Source organism: Dendropsophus ebraccatus, chromosome 7 (assembly GCF_027789765.1).
Source record: "Dendropsophus ebraccatus isolate aDenEbr1 chromosome 7, aDenEbr1.pat, whole genome shotgun sequence".
In the NCBI taxonomy this organism is placed as follows: Eukaryota; Metazoa; Chordata; class Amphibia; order Anura; family Hylidae; genus Dendropsophus; species Dendropsophus ebraccatus.
Genome location: NC_091460.1, coordinates 117,460,452 through 117,472,541, shown reverse-complemented (window position 1 = coordinate 117,472,541; position 12,090 = coordinate 117,460,452). Strand labels below are relative to the sequence as shown.

Below are 12,090 nucleotides of genomic sequence, written 5' to 3'. Positions count from 1 at the left end.
AAATAAAAAAGGACCGTGGCACCAGCATCCCTGCGTCGGCGCCAGTCTATTCATTTGGTGCATTTGCTTTAACTGTGCAGCAAAGGGAGGGGGGAGGGGATTAAAGGGGTTATCCAGTGTTACAAAAACATGGCCACCTTCTTTCAGAGACAACACGACTCTTGTCTCTAGTTCAGGTGCGGTTTGCAATTAAGCCCCATTCACTTCAATAGAACTGAGCAGCAAAAACCCATCCAAGTTGGAGACAAGAGTGTGGCTGTCTCTGAAAGAAAGTGACGTTGGAAAACCTCTTTAAGCTACAAGGTGGGGGCTGCTCTTGATTGTAGGCGCCTTCCCCTTTACTAGTCCAATATTGATCAGTATTAAGGCTCTAAAAATCCCAATGATCCTCCCAGGCCCAGTTCATTTGTACACTAGGTATAATATATAGCTTCCCATACAGATAGTTCTGTAACTCTTAAGACTATGGGAATTCTCGTCCTTGCCTAAAGTGTTTTTGACAGCGTGACTTTAAGAAGAAGAGTAATGTACAGTCCTGGGGACCGAAAGCAAAGACACAATGATCTCTTCCTTGGGTTTAATAATGCCATGGATTATTATAATTAGCTTCAGAGCCTCCATGTTAATGAAGCTGCTTTCACCATTGTGTATATTAGATTCTCAGCTGCTTCTGACCTCATTGCTTCTGATCCTGCTTCTTACCGACATACAACAAACATTACAACTGAGCCAGATGCTTAACAAACCTTGGAAACAATACAAGGCATCTAGCCCAGTAAGTACACTTATAGTGACGCAGGGCTCATAACAAAGTATGGAACGGTGCCAGTCATGGCGATCTACCTCCGAATCAGATACATTTACCCTTTGTCCCTTTCACAAAAATTCCACTGCAGAGCAAGACTGGTCGAACTTGATTTAAGAACACACAGAGCAAGTGACATGACATGGTGGTTTAGACAGGAAAGTCGCAACTGACTCAACAAAGGGGTGGTGATGCTTAGCAGCTGGAAATACATATCGGAACATCAGCAGCGTTTGACAAATCAATTGGGCAGTATTTGTACCGTTATTAAATTTGGGGTTATTTAGCTTGTAAAAAGTACAGTAAGGGGTGATCTAAGTACAATGGTAAAATATATAAATGGATAAATGGAGATATTTCTAGAGCTCTTTTTATTCCTAGGGTATAACCAAGACAAACGGGTCATCCTCTCTACACCTAAAAGAAAGAAGAGTTCATCTTCACAGATGGAGGTTCTTTACAGTAACAGCACTAAGACTATAGAGTTGGGTTTAAGGTCAGTAAGGTCATAAGGTTATAGGTTGCACCAGAAGATAGTGCTTCAGTGTGGAAAGCCAAACACTGTGAGTGAAAGTTGGTGAACTGTCTGGGTTCGGCAATGTTGTCAGAACCCGAACGCTCAGCATTTGATTGGAGAAGTTTGATGCCGCCCTAGGGAGTCCTGGAAAACATGGGTACAGCCTATTCCACAAGCCTATTGGGTCCTATTCCACGAGCCGATGACGGCACAATCAATAATGTTAGTTACCACTGATCTGCCAGATCAGCGCTCATTTACTGAGCCTATAACGTGGCTGGATTGTTCACAATGTCTGTGCAGCCCCTGCCCTAAACCGTTCATATATAACCTCTCCACGCTCCCGGTCTTCTTCTAAGCTCAGAGAAGCTGCAGCATGTGGTGCCGGGAAGAGAACAGACGGCAGGAGGAGACCGGGAGCGTGGAGAGGTAATGTATGAACAGTTTATTAAAAGGGGTTATCCAGCGCTACATGGCCACTTTCCCCCTACTGTTGTCTCCAGTTTGGGTGGGGTTTTGAAACTCAGTTCCATTGAAGTAAATGGAGCTTAATTGCAAACCGCACCTGAACTGGAGACAACAGTAGGGGGAAAAGTGGCCATGTTTTTGTAGCGCTGGATAACCCCTTTAAGAAGTATTGTAGAGAGGGGATGCAGACTAGAACTATATACAAGAAATGTGACTAACACACAGGTACTTGTATATACTGGGACTAAAGCTCTCTATACGACTATGACTACAAGGCTATGTTCCCACGTTATACAAAGGCCGCAATTATTACGAAAATATACGTTACCTTCCCGTCTATGAGATCCCAGCAGGAGAGTATACACAAAGTATACGCTCCAGCCGGGATAACCAGCAGTGCGGCAAACAACTGACATGTCAGTTTTCTTGCGGCTACAGCCGCTCGCTCCACGTCCGGTATTTGATTAGCTGGGGCTGCTGAACTTGGATAAAGCTCTAAGGTTGTTTGGAAAACATGGATACAGCCAATGACTATATTCATGTTTTCCACATAGCCTTAGGGCTTTACCCAACTTCAGCAGCCCCAGCTAATCGAATGCCGAACGATCGGGTTCGGATGGACTCCAGCATGCTCCAGGTTCGCTCATCTCTAGTGTGCACTGACATCAATGAATAGCGGCCGCAAAAACCCATGTAAGTGCACACTATGGAGCAAGCGGCTGCACCCTCAAGCTCCATAGTATGCTGTGGGGAGTTCTGATGCGGGCGCGGAACTTTTACAGCGTCTGCACATGGCCCAAATATACACATTTTCCCAAAGTAAAATAAAGGTCTAGTGTAATATGGATTATTCATTATGATAGCATTTCCAGAAAGCACGACTTAATACTAAGTAATAACATTATCTTACTTATTCCAAGATGCACTGTAGGAAATGTTATACAAAAATAGCATCTGCAGTCCATTGGACACTGAGCAGATGAACTCTTCATAATAACTATATTCTCATGACTAACCATTGTTGTCTTTACGGGTACAAACCCACTTGACGTATTTGCTGCATGAATCAGTCTTAAAAATAAGCAGGCAAAACGCAGGTTGGCTTTATACAATTGTTCTGCGTTAAAATACGCAATTGCGTATTTTTGAAGCGTGAAGCTTGTTGTTAGCAAAGCATCAGTTGTTAACAACCTGTGCGAAAAACGCATGTAGCTTCACACTTCAAAAATACGCAATTGCGTATTTTAACGCAGAACAATTGTATAAAGCCAACCTGCGTTTTGCCTGCTTATTTTTAAGACTGATTCACACAGCAAATACGTCAAGTGGGTTTGTACCCTACTGTTATATTCCAAATGGGAAACAAAAAGGCCTTTTTTTTTTTCACCTGTTCACGCATTGTTTTATATTCACCCGAAATTATGACCATATTTTGATACTTTTTTGCACTGTGTAAACATAGAGAGTGTAAAAGGGTAAGCAACCAGGCAAAGACAGATATGGTCGCCTGATAGAACCCCCACATAGTGATACCTAATATGGTAACTAGTTGTAAACATGCTCCTGGTGGCACTTCTTATGTGATAGTGATAGCAGATCGGCCATAATCAGTGGCAGAGCTACCATGAAGGCAGACCACACAACTGCTACAGGGCCCAGGCGGTAAGGGGACCTGTTAGAATGATAAAATGATGCACCGGGCAGTATGGCGGAAGGAAGGTGATGTTACGGTTATGTTACACCGGGGGGTTTGGTGCCGCACGCTCCACTGTGTGAACTAACATGTCCTGTGCGGCGCTATTCAATAAATACCGGCAGCAGAAAACTGACATATCAGTTTTTGTGCGGCTGGATGAAATCCCAGCCGGAGTGTATACTATGTGTATACGCTCCGGCCCGGATTCCATTCATTCACAAACAACGTATGTTTTGTATAAATAACGCTGTGGTTGCAAATTTCAACAACGGCCGTGAATTATGCATAACATACGTTGTGTGAACATAGCCATAAACTGCAAATCTGTATATAGCTTGTCAAGTAGATAGGGAATGCTCTGTGAGCTGAGCAGCCAGTCCTCCAGGATGATTTATTGTAGCAAACTCCCATAGACATCTGTGCAGTTGCTGCTGGTGTACTGTATTTAGCTCACAGAGGATTACCTAGGCGGCGTACAACTGTACAACAGCAGAATGTAAAGAGGAATGTAAAGAACAAGAAGAACTGAAATGGGAACACAAAGGGGGAGATATAGCAAACCTTATGCAAAAGAAGAGAGGAGCGGAAGATGATAGTGATCAATCAGATTCTAGAGGGTCCGAGGCTACATATGTAAATTATATACTAAATCAAGTGAGGGCCCTACTCACAAGAGCTTGCAATCATTGAGGAGTAGGGTTTAGACAAAAGGTCCCTCTATACTAGGGTAGTGCAAGGGAAGGTTGGTGAACCAGCCACAGGTTTAAAGGGGCACTCTGGCAAAACAAAAATTTCTTTCAAATCAATTGGTGCCAGAAAGTTATACAGATTTGTAAATTACTTCTATTTAAAAGTCTCCAGTCTTCAAGTATTTATCAGCTGCTTTATGTCCTGCAGGAAGTAATATATTCTTTCCAGTCTGACGTGGTGCTCTCTGCTGCCACCTCTGTTCATCTTAGGGACTGTCCAGAGCGGTAGCAAATTTTCATAGAAAACCTTTCCTTCTCTGGACAGTTCCTGACATAAACAGAGGTGGCAGCAGAGATCACTGTGTCAGACTGGAAAGAATACACCACTTCCTGCAGAACATACACCAGTTGATATTTAAATAGAAGTAAATGACAAATTTCTCGCACAAACTGATTTGAAGGCTAAAAAATTGCTGGAGTGCTCCTCTAAGCACATGAAGTGTGGAGGACAATGCTAAATGAAGGTCAGAGGGGGGCAGTGACAGTAGAAGACACACCCATTAAAGGCACACTCCAATGACTGATCTTTTTTTTTCTGCTAATACATTGCTTTAATAAACTAATATAAACATATTTTTATTTATATATTCCCTTCCGTTGACTGGCAGCAGTAATATATATGTTGTCGGGAACTACAGTGCCCTCCCCCCCCCCCCCCCACCACCACCACCTCCACCATTATATATTCTTATATTACATGGGGGGGAGGCTGCCCGTCACGGTCGCGGTGTCCAGCACCCTATATACAGTGAGCAATGATTGCTATCACTGTTCTAAGAGCAGAGCGAGCAGTGATAGCAGACACACTGATCAGGTAGGGCAGCCTCCCCACTGTATACTGTATATAGGGGGGGACCCTGATTGGCATATTGCTTGTCTTTTGCATTTCAAACAGGTTTTAATACAACATAACAGGAAAGACTCCAAAGGGGGATGAGTATTCACACAGCACTGTGTATATAACTAGAAGATGTCTTTAATCGAGTTTTTCTACTCGGGTAAACACAATAATTATATATTCTCCTTATCAGTAATATAATGTTTGTTAAACGCTCACTGAGATTTCCTTATGTTGATATACAGTAGTTGGAATGAAATTTCCCTGTAGCTATTTCCTCCCTCTGTATCTGCAACTAAATGGACTGAAGCAGCTGTCCGTCCCTCTTATAGCTGCAGCGCTCATTCACACTGGGTGTTCCTATGGAATTGACCAGCTGCACATTCACCATGGCTGAAGCATTAGTGACCCCCAGAAATATGCCGCACAGCCATATATTAACAATAGGGCCCTAGTGACATGTCATCATCAATGATGACATCCCATTTATCGGTCACATGACACTGACGTTCCAGCACCAAGGGCTCTGGCAGGGATTCATTTAACCCCCTTAGTGACCAGATTATTTTAGGCCTTAGTGACCAGGCACTTTGGTTCTTTTTTTTTTTTTTACGTTTTTCACTGTTCTGTATAAATAATGTTAACATTTTATAACTTGGGTAATTATGAATGTGGGAATACCAAATTTTAGGACTAATGTACAATGTAACAGTTCATTTTTGTATAGGGAATATAAGTAATTTTATTAATGGGGGGGTAAGATGGGAGGGGATTTCTTTATTATATTTTATTTAACACTTTTATTGTAGCCATCTCTTAGCCTAGGTTACATTGATAAGACACTTGTATCTATGTTTCACCTGATGTCAATGGGCGGAATTTATCAAAAAATACGTCTTTGTACGCCAGGGAAAAAAACGCAGATTTTTCTGCATACCACGCAGTTCGCAGAAAAAAATCAGCACATTTTCTCTGGCTTACGCCTGGTTTGCCTCATGGCCAGATAAGGGGGCACAGCATAGGGGCAAGGATTTAGGTAAGAGCGGCCTACAGGTACTCCGGCCTTGATAAATTCCACCCAATGTTTTGGTATTTATGAAGTGATTTATGAATAAGAAGCCAATCGGAGAGATTTATCAACCATGGTGTAAAGTGAAACTGGCTCAGTTGCCCCTAGCAACCAATCAGATTCCACCTTTCATTTTCCAAGGAATCTGTAAAGGATGAAAAGTGGAATCTGATTGGTTGCTAGGGGCAACTGGGCAATGTCTACTTTAAGGGTATAAACCCACACACCGTATATGCAGCGTATTTACTGCTGCGATACGCAGCAAACTCGCAGCAAAATCGCAGCAGATTAGATCTAAATAACTGAACACAGCATCAAATCTGTACCAACAAATCTGCTGCGTATTTGTTGCATATCTGCTGCATATACGGTGTGTGGGTTTATACCCTAAACCAGTTTGATAAATGTCTTTCTTTGGCCATTTTGGTGACAAAATGGCATCCGTCCTAAAAATCGGCTGCGGAACAGCCAAAAAAAGACATTGAGGGAGATTTATCAAGCATGGTGTAAAGTGAAACTGGGGCTCAGTTGCCCCTAGCAACCAATCAGATCCCACCTTTAATTTTTCAAAGCGTCTGTGAGGAATGGAAAGTGGAATCTGATTGGTTGCTAGGGGCAACTGAGCCAGTTTCGTTTTACCCCATGTTTGATAAATCTCCCCCATTATGTGAACATAGCCAAAAGCTATATTCCCACTTCGGGAAAATATCATGAATTGCTAAAAGACAGCTGCTAATAGTGATCATGATCATTATTAGCGGCCATATATTTCGCACAGACTTCTGCCTTTACCTGATATGTTTCCGAAGTGGGAACATGGCCTTAAGCTGTAATGGCGCCATACTAGTGGCCACTTCCCTTTACAAGAAACATACAGAGGTATGTACAGTATATATTATACGAATCAGCCGAACAGCATTTGCTTCTTACGGTACTTTTACACGGAACGATTTAACGTTCAAATTTGCACGATATTTGAACGATAATCGTACATGTAAACGCAGCGAACAATCAAACGACGAGCGAGAAATCATTTATTTTGATCTTTCAACATGTTCTCAAATTATCGTCGGTCGTTCGCAAAAAATTCGCAGATCGTTCAGTGTAAACAGTCTTTCAACGATTTCACCTATGTGTGAGATAGGCTTAAACGATCGCATAGCGAATTTTCCATACGATGTATCGTTCCGTCTAAACACTGATCGTTATAAAAAAAACATTGTTCATTCAAAATCGTTAATTGTGCGATCGGGCGAATTATCGCTCCATGTAAAAGTACCATTATTCTGAGCCGAGGAATGCAGTTTAACATAATGGTTGCAATGCAATAGCAAATAATAATAATAATAATCTGTACAATAAAGAAATTCTTGTTACCTTCCACCTCCTCTTCATCACAGACGTGCTTCAGGAATGACGCCCCTCTGTCCAGAACCGCCTCATCCTCCATTCTGTAGTAGTAAAAGAGAAAAAAAGAGTGCTCAGACCTCTCCTGGAGTGACAAGCCCCTACTCTTAGGCAGGTTAATCTGATCACCGCTGCACATATTATAAGCGAAGGCCTCGCTCCTGATTCAGGCCTCTGGAACCCCTCTAAGATATGTCCTCCTCCGAAGGCCTTGCGATTAAGACAGCCAACCGTACTGGAATCCTAGAGCTTCATTGATGATGACAGGTGTATGAAAAGCATAATCCCAGCCAGAAGACATTGACACCTTTTTTTTTTTTTTTTTTTTAGGATGCGATTAAAATCTTAGCACTTTAAATTTTTCCAAAAATACTTGGTAGTAGTCCATGGTGTCTTTGTGCAGCAGAAAAAGAGAGGCGGCAAGCATGTCAGGTAGTGTCCTCCAGCACACAGAAACACATGCAAGAAGAAGAAGAAGAAGAAGCCGGGCTTACTCCAGTCTCTTAATTCTTGTGTGCTGAGAGGCAAGCTTTGTGTCACATGCTGGGATGACAGAAAGCTGACATGAGGATTAGGCCGAGCTGTCCCAGCTACCACAGTTACAACAGTGCAGGACTTCCATGAGCACTTTCAAGCGCTTGTCAATCACCGTTATAATATATAGCTGAGGTACCAAATGTGATGTGTACTGTGAGTGCCCTATGCAGACATCTTAATAATTTTATTAGGCAACTGCCTAACTAGCAATTCCCACATGTTATGGTATTCACAATTTAACTAAGAAACGCTAAAGGTGAAGCACTAGTATATCAGAAGCATATAACTCTGCCGCACTCCTCACAACTTCTTTTATAAATGGGAACAAAAAAATAAGGGCGCGCAAGCCCTCCCGTTCAAAGAGATTGAAGGCAGGAATCAATTCTGTAGTGTGAACAGGGCCTAAGGCTTATTTTTAGGATAGGTAGGTCTGTGCAGAGAAACACAGTATGCCCCTACACTGTGGTCCCACTCTATATGATAGTTAGACGCTATGCTTTCAGTACTTATCAGCCGCAATATGTCCTGCAAGAAGTGGTGTATTCTTTCCAGTGTGACACAGTGCTCTCGGCTGCTGCCTCTGTCCATGTAACAGGAACATGTCATGTCCAGAGCAGAAACAAATCCCCATGGGAAACCTTTCTCTCTTTGGACAGTTCCTGTCACAGATTTCTTTCAAATCAACTGGTGACAGAAGTAACAAACTCAAGTCTTCCAGTACTTATCAGCTGCTGTATGTCCTACAGGAAGTGGTGCTTTCTGCCCAGTCTTACACAGTGCTCTCTGCTGCCACCTCTGTCCGTGACAGGAACTGTCCAGAGCAATAACAAATCCCCATATAAATCCTCTCCTGCTCTGGACAGTTCCTATCATGGACAGAGGTGGCAGACAGTAAAGAATACACCACTTCCTGCAGGACATACAGCAGCTGATAAGTACTGGAGGACTTGACGTTTATAAATAAAAGTATATTACAAATCTATATTACTTTCCGACACCAGTTGATTTAAAAGTTAAAAAAAAATCAACGACGTACCCCTTTAAGCTGGTGATACAGTAGATCAGATTAGCCTTATTCCTCATTCGGATGTATTGAATAAATGTCTGTGACTGAAAGTCTGCTCTATATATGTGAGTGAGGTTGTTGCTGTAGCTTACGTGTAGGTTCTACAATGGGACGGTCATGGAGATTTGTGCAATAAGTCTGCCATGTGTGAACATACCCTTATAGCGGCTGCAGTACATAGTAAATATCTGACGCACGTCTGTTCGTAGTAACTTCCTTCCCCGTGACATTTAGAGGTGTTGAGCAATGCAATGCTGTAGCTATATTACTTGTATCCCTAGTTATGTGCCAGTGCTATCTGTGCCACTTCCTTCTGGGAGCGCTTATCTCGCTATAATATTATTGTTAGATTAGATTTAATATCAGTGAAAACTCTAACTCTAATTCTAAGTGATGACTGTGAACCTGGGACGTTAGAAGGGATTCTACAGGTTAGCTAAGGGCCCTATTACACGGGACGTTTATCGTGCAAAAAATCGTTATATCGTTCAAATTTAAACGATAATCGTTCTGTGTAATTGCAGCCAACTATTGAAAAATCGTTTGTACTGTATGTCATTGATCATTGATTTAGATCTGAACCTAAAATCATTGCTAATCGGTGTTATTCCACATTTGTTCGCTCAAGTTCCGTATTTGTTCGCTAATCGTTCAGTGTAATTGTGCATTGTTCATTGTTTTGCTGGGATCAGATGGAGTAAACGATCATAGTAACGATCGCAATAATGATCATAGTAACGATCGTAACTAACCACTATCGTTCTGTGTAGTATGGTGAATAATTTCAGGTTAATCTCATTTGCGATTGTTTATAGTTAGTCGTTGAAGATCGCTCCGTCTAATAGGACCCTTACATGTTCTCGATGGGAAAAGCGACTAAAGGGGGGGACCAAATCAGGCAGATATCTCCCCGTGTAATAGAGCGATCAGCAGATGAGTGAGCAAATGGTCGCTTGTCGGCTGATCGCTGTGTTTCAACATGTCAAAAAATAACCTGCTGTTGGCTGCACATCTCTGTATGTAATAAGCAATGCGCAGCTGAAAGTGATTAAAGAAAAAGGGGCTGCACGGACATCGCTAGTGAGGTTAATGTAATCCTGGCCACACAATTATCAAGCCATAGTCAGGCCGTGTAATACGCCTATAAGCCACTGCAGGACATCTCTGGCAGAGGCTAATCTCCTATGAGAACAAAGGGTTTATGGTGTTAAAGTAAAAAATACATGCAGCTTCTCTTCCCTGACAACTGCCGTCAGAGAACAGTCATTACCCATATAGATATTAGATGGGCAGCTAACCTTAGATGGGCCCCAGCACCTCCAGGGGCCCAGAGAGGGAGAGAGGCCAGTGTTCTGATGTTCAGCCTGCTCACTGTAGAGCAATAAACATCAGAAAACACAGGAGAAAGAGCAAAACCTCTGAGCTTCCTGTACAGAGAGGAATGAAGGACCTGATCACATGACCTGCAGGTCCTCAATACCTCAGTGTGGAGATCACCCGGCAGAGGGAGAAGACTGTAAGTGCTGTGTGTGTGTGTGTCTGTCAGTTATGTGTGTGTGTGTGTGTGTGTGTGTGTGTCAGTCAGTCAGTCAGTAATGTGTGCCAGTCAGTCAGAAATATGTGTGTAGTCAGTAATGTGTGTTTGTGGATGTTAGTGGTGTCTCAAGGCCCACAAAAACCTAGTGTCGGCAAGAATACAAAAAGATCTAATAGAGCAGTACCAAAAGATCCAATACAGTATGATGTCATAAAACACACATCATTTAGATGAATAGCTTAGGCATTGCCTTACACTACTTATTAAAGGGGTACTCCGGTGCAAAAAATGGATTTATAATTTATATGGATTTGTAATTTACTTCTATTTAAAAATCTCAAGTCTTCCAGTACTAATCAGCTGCTGCATGTCATGCAGGAAGTGGTGTATTCCCTCCAGTCTGACAAAGTGCTCGCTGCTGCCACCCCTGCCCATGTCAGGAACTGCCCAGATCAGGGGAGGTTTTCTATGGGGATTTGCTACTGCTCTGGACAGTTCCTGTAATGGGATAGTAAAGGCAGAAAAAAGCACTGTGTCAGATTTTTTTTACATAGCAGTGACTAATAAATCTGTATAATTTTTTTTAACACAAATTGATTTAAAAACAGTTTTAACTTAGCCTTGCACAGGGTATGTTCAGATGCCAGAGATGGTTTATGCTGGTTAGGGTTAATGACACCAGTCTGATGGTCTAGGGCATTAAAGAAGTTACTGTTGAAAAATAAAATGTTTGACAGGTCACACAGACATGTCAAAAGTTTTGATCGAACTCCCCCCAGACGCTATATAGAGCTTGAAGAAGCAGCAAGCTTCTAAGAGCTTCTCTACCCAGCTTCCTACTGTGTCCTTACTGTTGCAGGAGTTGGGCTCCTGCAATGAGACAGAGTGAAGCACTTTGCTGTGTACTTCTCCCAGCTGTATCTAGGGATCAGTAGGCAGGACTGGTGTCAGCACAGTGCTTACCCGGGCAAGTGCCGGGGCCCACAGCTACTCCAGGGGCCCAGAAAGGGAGAGGGGCTGGGGTGTTCTAACGTTCAGCCTGCTCACTGTAGTGCAGGGTAAGCACTGAACATCAGAAGACACAGGAGACGGAGCAGGACCTGGACAGAGAGAGAAAAGGGTGAAGGACCTGATCACATGACCTAGAGGTCCTCAACCTTACAGTGTGGAGAGCAGCCTGAAAGAGAGGAGGGAGAAGACTGCATGTAAGTGCTGCATGTCTGTGTCAGTCTGTCAGTGTGTCAGTCAGTTCATATCAGTCAGTCAGTAACTGTCAGTCAGTCGGTTAGTCAGTGTCTGTTTCAATAATGTGTGTTTGTGTACCTTAGTGGTGTCTCAATAGATTGTACATAGTGAGTGGATGATGGGTGCATAGTGGACGGATGAGGGGCCTGCTGAGGC

General features: G+C 42.8%; 1 protein-coding gene across 4 annotated transcripts in view; it reads right to left on the bottom strand.

Moving 5' to 3' along the window:
* Positions 1-12,090, bottom strand: part of SLC4A4 (solute carrier family 4 member 4) — a 180,680-nt gene that overhangs the window by 128,339 nt on the left and 40,251 nt on the right. For all 4 annotated transcript variants that reach the window (XM_069978293.1, XM_069978289.1, XM_069978290.1 and 1 more), the window contains exon 3: positions 7,520-7,593. In XM_069978293.1, the coding sequence (XP_069834394.1) occupies positions 7,520-7,593 (74 nt within the window). The remainder of the gene's footprint in view (positions 1-7,519; positions 7,594-12,090) is intronic.